The sequence below is a fragment of the Mastomys coucha genome, unplaced genomic scaffold, assembly GCF_008632895.1.
Source record: "Mastomys coucha isolate ucsf_1 unplaced genomic scaffold, UCSF_Mcou_1 pScaffold9, whole genome shotgun sequence".
NCBI lineage: Eukaryota > Metazoa > Chordata > Mammalia > Rodentia > Muridae > Mastomys > Mastomys coucha.
Window position 1 is genome coordinate 17,187,631 of NW_022196915.1, and position 18,634 is coordinate 17,206,264.

At 44.6% G+C, this 18,634-nt stretch overlaps 1 protein-coding gene across 2 annotated transcripts in view; it reads left to right on the top strand.

Moving 5' to 3' along the window:
* The window catches only part of Rft1 (RFT1 homolog), a 37,470-nt gene extending 22,811 nt beyond the window's left edge, over nucleotides 1–14,659 (top strand). For both annotated transcript variants that reach the window (XM_031362099.1, XM_031362100.1), the window contains exons 8-13: nucleotides 325–375; nucleotides 1,219–1,349; nucleotides 2,692–2,836; nucleotides 6,502–6,607; nucleotides 13,598–13,847; nucleotides 14,273–14,659. In XM_031362099.1, coding sequence (XP_031217959.1) covers nucleotides 325–375; nucleotides 1,219–1,349; nucleotides 2,692–2,836; nucleotides 6,502–6,607; nucleotides 13,598–13,847; nucleotides 14,273–14,440 — 851 coding nt within the window. In that variant the 3' untranslated portion in view covers nucleotides 14,441–14,659. The remainder of the gene's footprint in view (nucleotides 1–324; nucleotides 376–1,218; nucleotides 1,350–2,691; nucleotides 2,837–6,501; nucleotides 6,608–13,597; nucleotides 13,848–14,272) is intronic.
* The last annotated feature ends 3,975 nt before the right edge of the window (nucleotides 14,660–18,634 follow it).

Consider the following 18,634-nt stretch of genomic DNA (forward strand, 5'->3'; position numbering starts at 1 on the left):
CTGGTATGTCTGAGGACAGCTACAGTGTACTCACATACATAAAATAAATAAATCTTTGGGGCTGGTGAGATGGCTCAGCGGGGAAGAGCACTGACTGCTCTTCGGAAGGTCATGAGTTCAAATCCCAGCAACCACATGGTGGCTCACAACCACCAGAAATGAGATCTGACGCCCTCTTCTGGTGCATCTGAAGACAGCTACAGTGTACTTACATATAATAAATAAATAAATCTTAAAAAAAATATTGACAGATCGTAGAGAAAAAGAAAGGAAAAAAATGAATGCTGCATTTGAAATGCTGATCACTTTGCTTTTCTATTATAGGAGAGCGATACGTGATGACATTTTTGAATGTACTAAACTTTGGCGATCAGGGTAAGATGTAAGTCTGTAGTTTTTTAATTACAGATGAACACCGTTAAGAAGTACTAGGTCTTTGATGATAACCTGTTGTGTGACTTGAGTGCAAGTCTTGTTAGGACCCTCCTTCTCTGCCTGCTTTCTCCAGATCTCTGGTAACCATTTTGGGGGTGGGGTTTTAGAAAGGAAGATACAGTGGCTCATCTTCATGGTCATAAAGATCTGCTGCCAGTCAGTGTGCTTGGATAATCCCTCAGGGTTTGTTTTATATTTATTTTTCAAGTGATACCAGAGTCATGCAAATAAAAGTAACAAAAGAGGAGAAAAAAGAAGAGGAAGTCTAGAAGGAAGCATCGGGTCAAATTGATAACAGTCCAGTTCGTATCGATGACATATTTTAAAGGGCTAATGATAAATGCGCCTCTGTCTTACTGTATTAATGGCAGGGTCGTAGTTGTAATGTTGTATAGGTTTTGCAAGATGCTACCATTTGGTACATAGATCTACCATTTCTTCAACCACATGTGAATGTACAATTTTTCTCAAAATTTGTAAACTTGCCTGGGGCAGCAGCTCGGTTAATAGAGTGTTTGCCGGCGTGCACAAAGCAAGTGCACAAAAGCGAGTTCAGCCCTTGGAAGTAGGTGTGTGGTGCAGGCCCTAGCATTTGGGAGGTACGGGTTGGGGATCAGAAGTTCAAGTTTTTCTTGGTTATATAGAGAGTTCAAGGCTGGTCTAGGCTACATGAGACCCTGTATCCAAAAGAAAAAAAGATTAAAACATTTAAATATTAAATTTGAAAAATAATTTTCACATAGTGCTGTTAATGACTGTTATTTCTCCCTCTTTGTTTTGTAGGTGTATATGATATAGTGAATAATCTTGGCTCCCTTGTGGCCAGGCTAATTTTCCAGCCGATAGAGGAGAGTTTTTATATATTCTTTGCTAAAGTCCTGGAGAGGGAAAAGGACGCCTCGCTTCAGAAGCAGGTGAGTTGGCTCTCACATCAACTCTCAGGTGACCTGGCGCTTCCTTTTGATCTCCTCCTCTGCTTTCTCCTGTTGGGCTTTGTGTTTTGGGTCAGAGTCTTGTATCCCTGGCTGGCTTTGAGGTTGCAGCCAAAGTTAATTCTTGAAGTTCTAATCCTCCTGCCTCCACTTCCTAAGCAGTGGTGCCAGCTTTTGACTTAGTCTGCTGTGGGCAGGACCCAGAGCTCCTGGCAGTCCTTTGTATCTCAGCCTTTGTCCTTCTGGGTGACCTTACTCTTTGTTTAACTTATTAGTTCCTGGGTTTTTGTTGTTTGTTTTTTTGAGACAGGGATGGCTTTGAACTTTTGAGCCTCCTGCTTCAACTTCCCAGGTGCTGGGATTTTAGAGTGTGTCACCATGGGCAGTTTGTGCAGTGTGAGGGAGCAAGCTCAGAGTTTTCTGCATGGCAGGCAGGCACTCTACCAGTTGAACCAGATCCCTAGCCCTGTAGCCACTGAAAATTCTGGCTTACTTTCAAAAGCTTTTTAACTTTTATTATTTTTTTTAATTTACCATGTATGAGATGCATGCACATGAGTATATACACATGAGATGAAGGTGTCGTGCATGCACATGTAGAGACCAGACAAGACCTCAAATGTCTTTTGTATTTTCTTTGCTTTGTGCCTTGAGATTGCATCTCTCACTGAACCAGAAGCCACTATTTTGCCTAAGCTGGCTGGCCAGCAGGCTCTTGGGGTCTGCCCATCTCCACTCCCCAATGCTGGGGATGCAGGGACATGAAGCCATGCCTGGCTTTTTAAATTTTTATTTTATTTTATTTTAACATGGGTGCTGAAGATCTGAACTTAGGTCCTCAGGCTCTCGTGCTTGCAGAGCAAGCACTCTTACCTGAGGGGCCTCTCCTCTGCCCCTTCTGACTTATTCTAGAATTAAAAGTTATCTAGATCTGCCTTTTACATGTCTTAGAAGATATTTTTCAAAATACAACTTATACCCAGTATCTAAAAGTAAGATCTGGTTCCCACTTGGGCTGAGGGACATTTTCCTAAGTGTACATTGACAATGACAGACTCTCAGGCCATCAGTCAGAAGCACAGACCTGGCTGTAGGTGAAAACAGGATAAAGCCTGTCTCCTCAGCAACCCTGCATTGCCAGTGTTGACAACTAAGCCTCCCATGGCCTCTCCCTTTCATTTGCTAATTGCCCTAAAAACAAATAAGGGCCCCAGAAAGGCAGCAGAGCCCTTGCTCTCCAGTTGCTCTCAAATGGTGCTGGAAGCAGGCCTGAGAGGCTCTTCAGGTGGATCCCAGCTCACTTCCTTCCCTTTCCCCGGCCCAGGATGATGTTGCTGTGGCTGCTGCGGTTTTGGAGTCCCTCCTCAAGCTGGCCTTGCTGACTGGACTGACCATCACCGTTTTTGGCTTTGCCTATTCTCAGCTGGCTTTGGACATCTATGGAGGAGCTATGCTTAGCTCAGGATCCGGTATGTGCTGGACTTTGTAAGGGGTTTGTTCTGAAGAGAAATCAGAGTGTCTCATGAAATTCAGACCATACATACAGTGACCTCTGAGTCATTATGGGGAGAATTTTTGACTAGTTGGGGCTTTGGGCTGTTCCTCACTATCAGTGCACAAGCAGGGTACAGTCAGGGGACTTCACCAAGGAGATCAATTCTCTACCCTCACTTCAAGGAGTGCTGAATCCTCCTTGCTGTTGGCTCTCCTCTCAGGCCTAAAATATATTTTGCCAAGTATTTACCTGTGTCTCCTCTAAATGAGGCGAGTATGAGTCTCTCCATGGTAGTAAACACATATGAGGATAGTCAACCCCGTGCAGATCTCAGGGTGTGATGAATCAGAGCCTTGAAAAGATAACCCATAGTTCTTTGCCTAGAATAAAACTGATCTCAGCAAGTAAAATTATATATTTAATCTACTGACTTGGTTTGGAAGGAGAAAAACGTAGACTATATCTACATTGAAATACTTGGTTCCCAGGCTGCTGAGAATTCCACTGCACTTGCTAGTCTTTGTGGATCTTCACCCATTTCAAAATGTGCTGATCTCTAGGCTGACCATGCATTTGCAGGTTTTATCCTGAGATGAGCAGGATGTCTTTACTTTCTCAGATCACTAGACAGGAACTGGAGGATTCTCTGCTGCCCCATCTCAGTATAAAGAGCCTTGTCGGGACAATTTTACACTTTCATGTTTCAGTTGCCACTGTGGGTATTGGAGAAAAAAGGACCATGTTTCTACACCATAGCAAAGGTTGTTAAAGTTGAGGAAACACCCACTCTGAAACCTGTGGTATATATCTTGGGATGTGTGCCTTAAGCAGTACATGTCCATCAGGCAACTGCTGGGAGGCTTCATTAGGAAGTTTACATGCAGAGACTGGGGATCCAACTTTTACACCAGTGCTGCCTCCTTCGAAAGCAATCTCCAAAAACTAGCTTCTGCTTTAACACAGCCACAAGATGTTGCCAAGAGGGGCTGGCCACTCACTTAGTAATTAATCACAGAAGTTAAGTTAAGTGCCGTTGTGTGGTCTCTCTGCCTCCTAAGTGCTGGAGTCAGGGCATATGCCACCACACCCAGCTCACTGCCTTTCCCTTGACCCAGATGCCCCCCAACAAGTCCATGTGCTGTCTGTGTGGCATCAGCACCTGGGCACACATAGCCTGTTGGGTTTCCCTCTTATACCATTCTCTCCTTGCTCTGACTAATGCTTTGTGTCCAGATGAAATTTTTTTTAAAAGATTTATTTATTTATTACATGTAAGTACACTGTAGACGTCTTCAGACACCCCAGAAGAAGGGGTCAGATCTCATTGCGGATGGTTGTAAGCCATCATGTGGTTGCTGAGATTTGAACTCATGACCTTCAGAAGAACAGTCGGCACTCTTAACCGCTGAGCTATCTCTACAGCCCCCAGATGAATTTCTTATGACAAGAAACATTCACACCACTGTTCTTCCCATCCCATCCCAACAAGTTCTCCTGATCACTTAACTATTTCACAATACCTGACTTTGCCTAGAAAGGATTCCTGTACTAGGCAAAAAACAGTGTCATGTCTTCACAGCCTGGCCTTATCACTTTATTTGTCTATATATGCCTGTATTGGTTTATTTAGGTGCCAAGAGTTGAATTCAGGGCTCTGCAGGTGCTAAGCAAGCATTCTCACCAATCTTAGCCCAAGCTCCATCAGTTTTTGTTGGTTTTGTTGTTGTTGTTGGTGGTGGTGGTGGTGGTGGTGGTGGTGTGTGTGTGTGTGTGTGTGTGTGTGTGTGTGTGTGTATGTGTGTCTGTGTATCTGTGTGTCTGTGTGTCTGTGTCTTTATGTGTGTCTGGACCTCAACTGTATAGATCAGGCTGCCCTAGAACTCAGATCCACTTGCCTCTGCCCCCTGAGTGCTAAGATTAAAGGCATGTACCATGATACCCAGAAATCCTTTCTTTTTTTTTCTTTTAAATTTATTTATTATTGTAAATAATTATACTGTAGCTGTCTTCAGACACACCAGAAGAGGGCGCCAGATCTCATTACGGGTGGTTGTGAGCCACCATGTGGTTGCTGGGATCCGAACTCAGGACCTACAGAAGAGCAGTCAGTGCTCTTACCCACTGAGCCATCTCTCCAGCCCCCAGAAATCCTTTCTTTTCTTTGAATAATTTTGTTTTAAAATTTCATGTGTATGAATGTTTTGCCTGTGTGTATGTATGTGCACTGCATGCATGCCTGGTGCCATTAGAGGGTACAAGAGAACACTAGATCACCAGAATTGAGAGTTTTAGACAGTTACCAGCTACTAGGTAGATGCTGGGAACCACACCAGGTCCTTGGAAAGAACGGCAAGCGCTCTTAACTGCTGAGCCATCTCTCCAGTTCCCTTGAAAAATACTCTTGCTTAGAAGTATTACTCTGTGTGAAGGCCCACAGTTTGCTTATCTGAGTTTCTATTGTTGGTCAGTTTGGGTGACTATAAATAGAATCACTGCACTTTCTATGAACACATGTGTTCATTTCTGTTGGATAGATACCTAGGGTGGAATTGCTGGGTCATAGTTTGAATGATCATTTGTTTTATTAGAAATTGCCCATTCCTCATTCAGGGAGCATGGTGTTGCGTGCTTGAAGTACCAATACTCAGGAGAGAGAGGCAGAAGGATCATCTTTGTCAACGTAAAGAGTTTGAGGTCAACTATAGCTCCATGAGAAACTGTCCCCTCAAAACAAAGCAATGCCAATAACAACAATGAAAAAAAAAGACAGAAAAAGAGGGAAAGAGGGAGGGAGAGAGAAAGAGAAAGAGAGAGAGAGAGGGAAGAAAAAAGAAACTACTTGTTCATCTCTTTTTAATAATAGCCCTCTGAAAAGAGAAGAATCAGTTTATTGGTAAAGCTTCTAGTCTGTGGTCTGTAGTTTTTAAAAATGACTATTTATTTGTATGTGCATGTGTGCATGTTTGTGTGTGTGTGTATAGGTATACAGATGTGTGTGGATATATACTTGTGTGGAAGTCAGGACAGCTTTCAGTGAATTCTCTTCTTCCATTATGTGGTTCACAGGGATAAAATTTAGGTCATTGGTCTTGGCAGCAAGCACCCTTACTCACTGAGCCATCCCCCTGGCCTTGATCAACAAAGTTTTTAAAAATTCATTGCTGGTTGTAATACCATATTACTTTAATTTAGGAAAAGTACCACTGGGAGCTCTGGTGCTCTCTCTGAGTTGTGAAGATTCTGTCATAGGAGTTTCCTGCTGGTCCTGGGCCCTGGGCCATTCCCAAAGGAATTTCAACCTGCTCAGTTGACAGTTCCCTTAAGACATAGAGCCACTGGTGTCTTCAGTGCTCAACTACCCAGTGTCCCCTCTGTGCTGACTGAAGATGCTCGAAGTTTTGCTAGATGGCCAGATGAGCTTTCAGCAGTCCAGCAAGAGATCTGTGCATTTATGCCTCACTGTCCATTTGATTTTATCTGAGTGTTGTAGTCAGTGCTGTGGGATGCTAGGAGTCCTTAAGTAGGCATGTAATCTGCCAGTGCTACCATTAGGTCCCATGACCCCGTTCTTTGAACACAAGCTAGAGCTAATGGTACGTCCCATTTTGACCCTGGAATCTGTGCATTCTTTCCTTGTAGGCCCTGTGTTGATGCGTTGCTATTGCCTCTATGTCCTCCTGCTTGCTATCAATGGTGTGACCGAGTGTTTCACATTTGCTGCCATGAGCAAAGAGGAGGTTGACAGGTGGGTAATCTAGAAGGTGCACCTTTAATCATGGTCTTTGGCCACAGTTAAGTAACTTGTGAATCTTTTTCATTCCATTCTGAGCATGGACTTGTCTACACTTTTCTGAGAGGCCACACGAGACCACTAGTGTGTAACCTCCTAGGATCACCATGGCCCTGGCACAATTAACCTGGTGTTTCCCACAGTGGGGCTAGGAGGCCAGTATTCTGCTTCCTTTAATGGGGGTGCGGTATCACCCTGGCAGAGTTGTATTTGTTCAGGTGTGCAGTCAACCTTAGGAGAAGCTAGCCATCCATTCCACTACTTCCCTGCTCAGATCCTGAAGGATGCCTCAACTCCAGATGGGATACTTGATTGCCTTTCTTAGGGGTTAGAGAGTTTGCTCAGCAGTTAAGAGGACTGGCTGTTCTTCAAGAGACCAAAGTTCGAGTCCCAGCATCCACATGACAGCTGACAATCATCTGTAACTCCAGGGATCTGACACAGCAGCCTCCTTTGGCCTCCTTGGGCAATGCATGCATGTAGTGTGTAGAGACAGGTGCAGGCAGGCAAGTCACCTGTACATCTACCTGCTACCCTCTGTGACTGTAACACATTATCTGGGGACACTATAGTTGCCATTGCATGATGGCCATCACTGTGGCCATAACACTCTAGCTACCATGCAGTGGCCATCACATGATGGCAATCACATAGTAACCATCATACAATGGCCGTCAAACAGTGGCTGTCACACACTGTCAATGACATAATGACTGTTAACAGTGGTCATCTCACAGTGGCTATAACACAGTGGTCCTCATGGTTATCACACAATGGCCATCTATGATAGTCATTTAGTCAGTGTGTGTGTGTGTGTCTGTGTGTGTGTGTGTGTGTGGTATATGTATATGGTATGTATGTGTGTAGTATGTGTGTGTATGTATGGTGTGTACATGTGGTATGTGGGGTGTGTGTGTGTGTGTGAAAATTCTTGTCCCTAAGAAATGAATTTGTAGTTCTTCAAGGACCTTGGGGATTCTGTGACATCTATCCTAAGAAGGCGGCTCAAAGATATATTATTTCAATACAAGCTTTTCTTCTCTCTTAGCTTCAGATTGGGATCCCTGCCCTAGGAGGGATTTTCACCAGTAGTTTTTTGTTTTTTGTTTTTTGGGGTTTTTTTTGGTTTTGTTTTTTTGTTTTTTCGAGACAGGTTTTCTCTTGTTGTCCTGGCTGTCCTGGAACTCACTCTGTAGACCAGGCTGGCCTTGAACTCAGAAATCTGCCTGCCTCTGCCTCCCAAGTGCTGGGATTAAAGGCCTGTGCCGCCACTGCCCGGCTCACTAGTAGTTTTAAGACAAGCTGTCATTTAAAAATCTCCCGTGGAGATAGTTAGAGTTTCTTGTTCACCCTACTTTACTATTCTCTCCCCTCATACCTATACAGTCAGTCAATAGGTCCTTGAGCGGATATTTTAAATTTTCCTTTATTATTCTGATGCGAAGTAGCTTAATATCTTTGGTCCATTACCCGCTTTTTATATCCTAAATGCCAAAAATACTAGGGCAGTATCTTAAGGTATCACTTGAAGGATAAAATGATGAGGGAGAGAGAACAGGAAAGGGCGGTTGTGAGTGACAAGGTGGGTGGCCTCCTAGCCACTGTCCCTTGGATTCTGCATCCTTGAAGCTTTCCATGCTGCCTCTGTTACAGAGTACTGTTGAGGACTTCAGAGGCTTGGTCTTAGGAGTAGAGTGAGGAAGAGGTAGCCCAGAGTCAGGGAGTCCTCCCTTTTCAGATCAACCTCTGTCTGTCCTCATCTTAGACTGCTGCACACAGGAGCCAGTGCTGCACAGTGACTGGAGTTTAGCCAAGATGCTAGCCCAGACTGATGCGGTTGTCTTAGGGAGTCTTCTGTTTGTCTCCCAGGTCAATAAATTGGAATTTTAGGAGACTTGAGCCAGGGAAGCTATTCATTACCAGCTCCAAGCAATTCTGAATCTGAAGCTGTGAAAACTGCTGGTCTCAGGTACAACATAACCCAATATACATGTAAATGTATATGACAGAAGCAAGGACCATAAAGCAGAAGCATCTCATTTATGTACAGGACTGGGTAAGGCTGCCTGCCACTAAGCCTGAATCCTACAGTTTTATCCTCCGGACTTACATGGTTGAAGGAGAGAAGTGACTCTTGCAAGTTGACCTTTGGTCTCTACAGGTGCACTACAGCACATGTGTACTCGAATACACACACACAGACAGAGATGCATGCATACAAACAAGATAAAAGTCTTAAAGACACAGTATGGCATACTGAATGAACTTGCCAGCCTGTTGGTAGGTCACAACCTGTCATTTTACAGTGGTTGTCAGTTCATGACCTTCATCTCAGCTAGTCAGCTTTGTAGCTGCAGTACTGCTTGGAGTCTACTCTCTCCTATGGATAGAAAAGACTAAGTTTAACTTTGAAAAATACCACATTTCAATTTGAAGCTGCTTCTAACATTGAGTAATTTAAAAATAAAATATAGAGCCAGGAGGTGGTGGCGCATGCCTTTAATCCCAGCACTTGGGAGGCAGAGGCAGGCGGATTTCTGAGTTCGAGACCAGCCTGGTCTACAGAGTGAGGTACAGGACAGCCAGGGTTATACAGAGAAACCCTGTCTCAAAAAAACCAACCAAATAAATAAATAAAATGATAATAATAATAATAATAATAATAATAATAATAATAATAATAATAAATATAGTCTAAGGCATGCTAAGTGAGAGGTATGGCAGTGTGTATGCATGGCTTCTGCCACACCTTCCTTCCTTTCTTTTCCCTTCTTTCCTTCCTTCCTTCCTTTCTTTTTTCTGAGACAGTTTCTCTCTATGTGGTTCTAACTGTTCTGGAAGTTGCTATGTAAACCTGCTGGCCCTGAACTCAAAGAGACCCACCAGCTTCTGTCTCTCAAGTGTTGGGACTAAAGGTGTGCACCACCATGCCAGGCCAGAATCTACATTATGAAAGGAATTTTAATTAACAGTAATTTTGACATTCATGTGGAGGAGGTGAGGCAATGCTAAACATATTTGAAATGTTTAAGAGAAACAGAAAGTATTATGACCAAATCATGAAGAAACTTGGGCAACAGGTGGTAGTTTTCTTTCCTTTAAATTAAAAAACAAAAAGTTAAGATTATAATATAAATATATCGTTTCTCAATCCCCTTTCCTCCCTCCAAACCCTGCTGTGTGCTACCCCTCTTGCTCATAGCCTCTCTTTCTTTAACTGGTGTGTGTGTGTGTGTGTGTGTGTGTGTGTGTGTGTGTGTGTGTGTTTTCATTCTTACATATTTAAATGGAACCTGCTCAGTCTGTACGTTACTATGTGTATATTTTTAGGACTGACCATTTGGTATCACATACCCAATTGATGTGCATACCCTAGGGAAGACTATTTCTTCCATTCTCAGCATTTCCCTAATTGGTTATAATTTAGTTCTTTGTGTAGGCTTGGGACCTCCTGAGCTTTCTCCTGTCCATTTTAGCATGCCCGTTGGCATTGTCTTTGTTCAGGTCATATGTAGGCAGCCATGTTGTTAAGAATTTGTTGGTGTAGCTTCTTATAGCTCTAGGGAAGTAACCTCACAGTGATCTTCCTGTTCTGTCTCTGTCTCGTACAGTCTCTCTGTCCCCTCTTCTGCTATGACCTCTGAGCCTTAGGTGCAGGAATTGTATTGTAAATGGGTCAGTTGGGGCTGAACTCCACAACTCTGCATCTTGATTGGTTATGGTTTTCTATACTGGTCTTTGATGCAAAGAGAACTTTTCTTGATCAGGGGTGAGAACTACACTTACATCTGCAGATTTGGAGCTTGGAGCAGTAGTGTGGAGATACAAGCTCTTGTGTATCTACTGCTCATGGCAACAGTTTCTACTGAGAAGTAAATACAGTATCTCAAATCCTGGGTGAAATTTTACCTTCTTTGTTGCAGTGTGTGTGTTTGTGTGTGTTTATGTGTGTGTGTGTCTGTCTGTGCCTGTGTCTATGTGTGTCTGTTTGTCTGTGTGTCTGTGTCTATGTGTGTGTACACATACATGTATATGCATTCCTTACCATGAACTCTGATAAAGCAAGCTTTTGTAGGTCATGACCTTGGTCAGTTCAAAGGTCTGTAACCAGCTATTTGGGAACACAGTGGCTTCTTCTGATCTGTAGTCAGACACATTACTCACTGAACAGTTGCTTTCTCACCACCTCTGATGTTAGGAATCTGGGTTGTGGCCCCAGAAGCTACTTAGTTACTTAGCTTAGTGGACATAGCTTAGGGACCTATAGGGTTTAACTCTCTCACCAACTGCATATTTATAGAGTACCTGCGTGAAATAGGCAGAATACAGATGCTGGGGGATTTGGCTCATAGCTCATGGCCTTTTTGAGGACTCTGGCAACATTTTTATGATGCCAGGATGCAGTTCTTTCCTTTACAGAATACTGATGATGGGTGTATGAAATGCAAATCAAAACAACCCTGAGATTCCACCTCACACCAGTCAGAATGGGTAAGATCAAAAACTCAAGTGACAGCCGATGCTGGCGAGGATGTGGAGAAAGAGAAGCACTCCTTCATTGCTGGTAGGATTGCAAACTGGTGCAACCACTCTGGAAATCAGTCTGGTGGTTCCTCAGAAAATTGGAGATAGTACTACCTGAGGATCCAGCTATACCACTCCTAGGCATATACCCAGAAGATGCTCCAACATGTAATAAGAATACATGCTCAACTATGTTCATAGCAACCTTATTTATAATAGCCAAAAGCTGGAAAGAACCCAGATGTCCCTCAACTGAGGAATGGATACAGAAAATGTGGTATATTTACACAATGGGGTACTACTCAGCTATTAAAAACAATGAATTTATGATATTCTTAGGTAAATGGATGGAACTAGAAAATATCATCCTGAGTGAGATAACCCAATTCCAAAAGAACACACATGGTCTGCACTCACTAATAAGTGGATATTAGCTCAGAAGCTTGGAATACCCAAGATACAATTCACAGGGAACATGAAGTTCAAGAAGAAGGAAGACCACAGTGTGGATACTTTGGTCCTTCTTAGAAGGGGGATCAAAGTACCCATGGGAGGAGATATAGAGACAAAATGTGGATCAAAGACTAAAGGAAAGACCATCCAGAGACTACCCCACATGGGGATCCATCCCACATACAGTCACCAAACCCAGACACTATTGTGGATGCCAACAAGGGCTTGCTGACAGGAGCCTAATATAGCTGTCTCCTGAGAGGCTCTGGTAGTGCCTGACAAATACAGAGGTGGATGCTCAGAGTCATTCATTGGACAGAGCACGGAGTCCTCAATGGAAGAACTAGAGAAAGGACCCAAGGAGCTGAAGGGGAAGCCCCATAGGAGGAACAACAATATGAACTAACCAGTACCCTCAGAGCTCCTAGAGACTAATCCACCAACCAAAGAGTACACATGGTGGGACTCATGGCTCCAGCTGCATATGTAGCAGAGGATGGCCTAGGCGGTCATCAGTGGGAGGAGAGGCCCTTGGTCCTGTGAGGGCTTGATGCCCCAGTGTAGGGGAATGCCAGGACCAGGAAGTGGGAGAGGGTGGGTTTGTGAGCAGGGGGAAGGGGAAGGGGGTGGGAAGTTTTCAGAGGGGAAACCAGGAAAAGGGATAACATTTGAAATGTAAATAAAGAAAATATCTAAAAAAAAAAAAGAAGAAGAAGAAGAAGAAATCACAAGTGAGAAAAGTAGCATAACCATTGAGCTCCACATCCAAAGAGCACTAGAGATATAAAGAACCCAAGGAGTCTGCAAGAGGTTGGGATGCACCAGGGAGTGTCCAGGCTTTGCTCACTGCTCATCCTTCATTCTGGAGACCTGTCACTTGCTTTGAGTCTCCTGCATGGTGGATCATTTCCCAGGAGAAGCAGGATGAGATATCGAAGCAATTGGCTAGTAGCAAAGGTGGAGTGTTGCCTTAGTCCTTGGGTTGGTTCTCAGCCTCACTGTGCTGGTTCATTTCTGTAGTGAACAACTTTAGCAGGATAGGAGCCATGTGTCCTATTGCTTGCCAGTGTCCCTAGCGCTCCCCACAGCTGTTTACAGAGTGTGCATTATTACCCAGGTCACATTCACTGGAGACTTCAGCTGAACAGGCCTTTTGTGTTTCGTTTTCAAAGTATCACCTGATAAATTATTTTCCTTAGAAGTGTAAGTGTTTAGAATTGTATGTCTTCTGTCTAGGGAGTCAGGAGAAAGTCACCTTTTCATATTAACTATGTAGTATTGAGTGTTACAAAAGCCTGGGTTATGGCTGGGCATGGAGGCACACAACTGTAATCTTAGCTCTTGGGAGGCTGAGGCAGGAAGTCAAAATGACTTTAAGGCCTGAGGGCTGCAACTGTTTCTCAGCAAAGAGTGCTTGCTTAGCTTGTACAAGCTTAGATTGCTTAGCTGGGTTCAGTTCTGAGGTCCTCAAATGGGAAGAGAGAGATAGACAAACACAAAGACAGAGAGAGAGAGAGACAGAGATAGTAGTCAGAGAATGAGAGATTCCTGAAGGCCAGCCTGAGCTATATACTAAGTAAGAAGTGAGCCTAGGTTACATTTTTTTTTTTTTTTTGTCTCAAAACAAAAAACAACAAACAGCCAAGAGCTGAGCCAGGTATTGCAGTTCAGATGTGCAATTCTAGTTCTCAGGATGTTCAAAGTCATCCTGGATTACAAAGTGACAGCCCATAAAAAAAGAAAAAACTTACAGAGGCAAAGGAACTTGTCTAGCATATATAAGGCACTGGGTTTAATCTAGCACAAGAACCATAATAAACCATCCTTGCCCACAGCACACCTAAAAACTAAAACCACTGGATTATGGGAACTTATCTGGAGTAATGTGAACTCAGGGATGTTCCTGTGAGTTGATATGGCAGCTTTTGGGGGTAAGATACTCACCTCCCCATTCTGCTTGTCTCCCAGGTACAATTTCACCATGCTGGCACTGTCATCCTCGTTTTTAGTCTTATCCTACCTGCTGACTAGTTGGTGTGGTAGTGTGGGCTTCATCATGGCCAACTGCTTTAACATGGGCATCCGGATCACACAGAGCCTTTCCTTCATCCATCACTACTTCCGAGAGAGCCCCCACAGACCCCTGGCTGGCCTGCGCCTGTCACCAGTTCTTCTTGGGGTGTTTGTCCTCAGTGCTGGGATTACTAGTGTCTCAGAGGTAAGACTCCCAGCAGCCTTTGCACCACTTCTGTAGGCTGTGCATGGTTCTTCCCTCTAGACCGCCATCTTCCAGCCAGTCTAAACACATTGGCCATCTTCTCCCCCTTGCCTCATCACCATGCTTTGTATCTGACTTAGAAGCTGGATAGGGCTGGGGAGATGGCTCAGTAAATAAGAGCCTAGACTGAGGACCCAGGTTCAGTTCTCAGCACCCATATCATGACTCACAACCACCTGTAACTCAGTTCTAGGGGGTCCATTGCCTTGTCTGGTTTTTAAAGGCACAGGGCACATACACAGAGCACACTTATGCACATGTGTTTATACACATAAATAAACCTTAAAAAGAAAAGCAGCAGCAGCAGCTAGATGATAACTTCTTTCCCTGGTGTGTCTGGCAGTGACTCTAATTTCTTTCCCTAGGCATTCCTCTGCTGTGAGCGGGGCTGGCCAGCTAGGCTGGCACACATTGCTGTGGGGACCATCTGCTTAGGAGTGACTCTTGGGACAGCTTTCCTCACAGAGACCAAGCTGATCCACTTTCTCAGGACTCAGTTGAATAGACCCAGACTCAGTGACAAAATGACATGACTTTGGTGATGCTTTGGCACTTTTGGTACCTGGACCCAGCATAGAGCCGTTCTTGGAAATGTGTTGCTGTGCCAGAGACCTGCCGTGGAATCAGGATCACCCTGGAGGTGAGACTGCAGAGGAGAGATCGTCCAGTCGGAGGCTTCCTGCCAAAGGAGAAGCTTTCAAGTGAAGACCAAAAGCCCTTTTTGTTAATAAATTAGTTCCCTTTGAGTGTGATTGACCTTTGAAGTTGCATCTTTTAACAAACTCTCTTAGATGTTAATATTTAACCATTGTTTGGCCAAGAAAAAGCAATGTAGCCATTGACCTGCTACAAAGGGGTTAGTTTCTTCTATAAAAAAAGTAAGGAGCCCCTGAAGTTACACACCAAACAAGAACAAATCTTGGCGTAAGATTTGTGGCTTTCAGTGGTGGCCCATGCCTTTAATCCCAGCACTTGGGAGGCAGAGGCAGGCAGATTTCTGAGTTCAAGGCCAGCCTGGTCTACAGAGTGAGTTCAGAACAGCCAGGGCTTCGAGGTGGGGGGAGATGAGGGGGTGCAGGGGGGGTGGGGAGGGAGAATGTGGCTTTCAGCCATAGTGGTGGCACACACCTTTAATCCCAGTACTTCAGAGGCAGAGGCAGGTGGATCTCCAAGTTCCAGGACAGCCAGACCTGTCTCAAAAAAACAAATATAAATAAAAATAAAAATGTGTCTTTCCTTGTATCAGTCCTGTGGTTTTAGTTTTTAGAGAAGAAAAATGTTGCCGGGCGTTGGTGGCCTTTAATCCCAGCACTTGGGAGGCAGAGGCAGGTGGATTTCTGAGTTCTAGGCCAGCTTGGTCTACAGAGTGAGTTGCAGGACAGCCAGGACTATACGGAGAAACCCTGTCTCAAAAAAAAAAAAATACTACTCAGTGAGAAATATTTCTGAAATAACATTTGCAGTCCTAGGCATTGAACCCGGCCGGGGCTTCACTCATGTGAGCCAGTCTCTCTACCACTGAGCTATATCCATATCCCCAGCCTACACATCCATACATCCAGGAGATGCAAATCTCATTTCCCAGAAATCCCTGGGGAGGGTCTTTGCTGTCATGGTCATGCTGTATCTCCCAGAGCAGCTCATGTCCCAGAATGAGTTACTCCAGATTTCTTGACTGTAGAGTATATGAAAACTGCCTGGTGGCTTTAGATCTAGAGATGGAAAGTTTGAGCTGCTTTGTCACCTAAGGGGTGCTGCTTTCCAGCTTGCTTTTAGTTTTGCCATGAATGTCGCACAGATGATGATCATAGTTCCATGGGTATCTCCTTTTTCCTTAGAATAAAACAAGGCACATTGCATATGGCAAAAGTCAGAGTCAAACCCTCTGAACTGACTCATTATTTCCAGTATTGGTCAGTACAGCTGTTTTCTAGCCAGAGCAAGAATGGCATGCCCAGAGGTGTGGGCCTCTGGGTTACCTCATAAGCGAGGTTCCTACGTCCTGCATGCTGCTCCTGCAAGGAACATCGTCAGGCTTTTCTCTGGGGTGTAAAAATAAGTAAATAGGTTTCTTTTCCCCCTTTAATTCCCTTTTTGGTATGGTTGCCCTTGGTGCTATACACACAGACTTTATCTTGATGCCCAATAGTTTATAATCTTCTGGCACAATGTCCCCAAATCTTCCATATTTGCCTCTAGAGAGCCAACAAGGGTAACTAGAGGGCCAGATATGTTAGCACACATCCTTTTTTTAAAAAAGATTTATTTATTTTATGCATATAAGTACACACTGTAGCTGTACAGATAGTTGTGAGCCTTCATCTGGTTGTCGCTCTAGTCAATGCTCGCTCCGGTCGACCCTGCTCTCATTTCGGCCCAAAGATTTACTTATTATTATAAATAAGTACACTGTAGCTGTCTTCAGACACACCAGAAGAGGGCGTCAGATCTCATTACAGATGGTTGAGAGCCACTATGTGGTTGCTGGGATTTGAACTCAGGACCTTTGGAAGACTTGTCCATGTTCTTACCCAATGAGTCCTCTCACTAGCCCTAGCACACATCCTTAATTCTAGCATTCACACTTAGGCAGTTGGATCTCTGAGTTCAAGGTCAGTCTGGTCTACATAGGGAGACTCTGTCTCAAAATGAAAAACAAAAACAAAACCCATGTATTTACCTTTTTTTTTAAAAAAAGTGTGTGTGGCGCACGCCTTTAATCCCAGCACTTGGGAGACCAGAGGCAGGCGGATTTCTGAGTTTGAGGCCAGCCTGGTCTACAGAGTGAGTCCCAGGACAACCAGGGCTACACAGAGAAACCCTGTCTTGAAAAACAAAAACAAAAAAAAAGTGTGTGTGTCTGACTTGTTATGTTGCATGATTTGTGCATGTGTGCTAGTGTGGGCACCCATGTGATGGAAGTCAGAGGACAACTCGTAGGACTTAGTTTTTTCCTTCCAGGTGTCAGGCTTGTGTGGCAAGCTTTCTCATTTAGGAGCCCTATTGCCAGCTCCAAGAGCATCATTTAGAACCATTTGCTTGGAGTTAATACCAAGAGGTCCAAGCACAGTAGGACTGGGCCAGTGACCTTGACATGTGCTTTGTCGTTCTGTGCTACTGGGGACTAGGCCAGTGCTCTGACACTGAGCTACACTGCCAGCCCTCTGCAAGAGTTTTATTTTGAGAGAAGTTCTTGTTAAGTTGCTTTGTTTGGCCTTAAACTTGTGGCCCCCCTGCTGCCTGAGTAACTGGGATAGGACATAGAGCCAGTGTTCAGGCTACCTGGGTGTGTTTGTATCTACTCAGAGGCTTCTCCGAGTGTCTTCAGGGACAGTATTTAGATGTAAGGTATCCTGGGCAACTAGAAGTCCTCTAAAAAGTATAGTTTCAATTGTGTTTTTGTAAGGCTGGGTCAAGCTAGCTCAGAAGTGAGTAGTTCCTTGGAGTATCAGGGAGAACACACGGGAAGAAGCAGCTTTCCTCCTCGTGTCTTCTTGCTGCATACAGGAATAAGCATACAGGAATGGGCCATCAGAGCTCATGAGCCCCCTTCTCTATTGACTACCCCTGTCTCTTCCCTAGAACTCTGTCACCACATGTCCTCTTAATCCCAAACCTAGAACATAGTCCTTAGGCTGCCTTCCTCAGAGTCTCCTGGCCCCAGAGGTTTTCAGAGGGGAGGTTCCTGGATCTATGCCACACCTTCAGAATCCGTTTGGGGGCAGAGCTCAAGGATGAGTTTTTCAGCAAGCTCACCTGACTATGATGCTGGCAAGCTGAGTCGAATGTGTCATCCTCTTTCCTAGCAGGCCAGGACCAGCCATGCCCACACCCACAGTATTCGTTTTCTGCTCCTGGCACCAGCAGCCTGTGACTTCTGAGTCTATGGGAGCAGAACCACAAGATTCTCAGTCCGGGGTAGAGAGGAGGCTCTACAGCTGACCACAGGCTCCTTTCTCTACTCACCTTTCCGAATGCCGTCTACCATATGCTACTACATCAGGGCCCATTTTATTAAAAGATGGACGAGCAGATGGACAGCAGCTCAGGACTCCTTCCCACACCCTGCCACCTTCTTTCTAGAAGTAATGCACAGCCCTGCATTTTCTCATTACTAATACCTGCCTTCTCAGCTGTGGCATTTTGGACCAGGCCATGTACGGTTTTCAACTGCTTTCTGGACTCTCTAAAGTGCAGGTGAATATAGCCATGGCCTAAGGAGTTGAGGAGACCACTTTATTCTGAGATTGGCAGAGGCTGGACTCGAAGCTCCTCCTAGCTACACAATGGGACACTTCTCATCAATATTGGGGCCCAGACAGTGACAGCAGGGAGCAGGCTGGTAGGTAACTGGAGGAAAGAGGAGGGCCCAGAGCCAGGCACTGCTTTCCAGGAAGTGGCTCTATTTCTCCATTGCTGAGACAATCATTTTCACCACTTTTTGCCTGGAGCCTGCCATCACATCTTCCATCTGTGTGGTCAAGCACAAACCTCTGAAGGAGAAATAGAACTGGCTCTTTGGGAGGCAACTGCCGTAGGTGATATATCACAAGAGAGTCTGCGGATGGGGCACCCTGGCATCAGGTGAGCCCTAGCCCACCTGTTTTTAGTTAGAGGCTCTGTAGAGTAACATGGTTCATCTAGGGTTGCCTTCCAGCTCCTGGTGCTCAGTGAGGTCCTGTAACAGAACAGCTTCCCTGCAAAGGAGTCTTCCATCCTCATTTGTT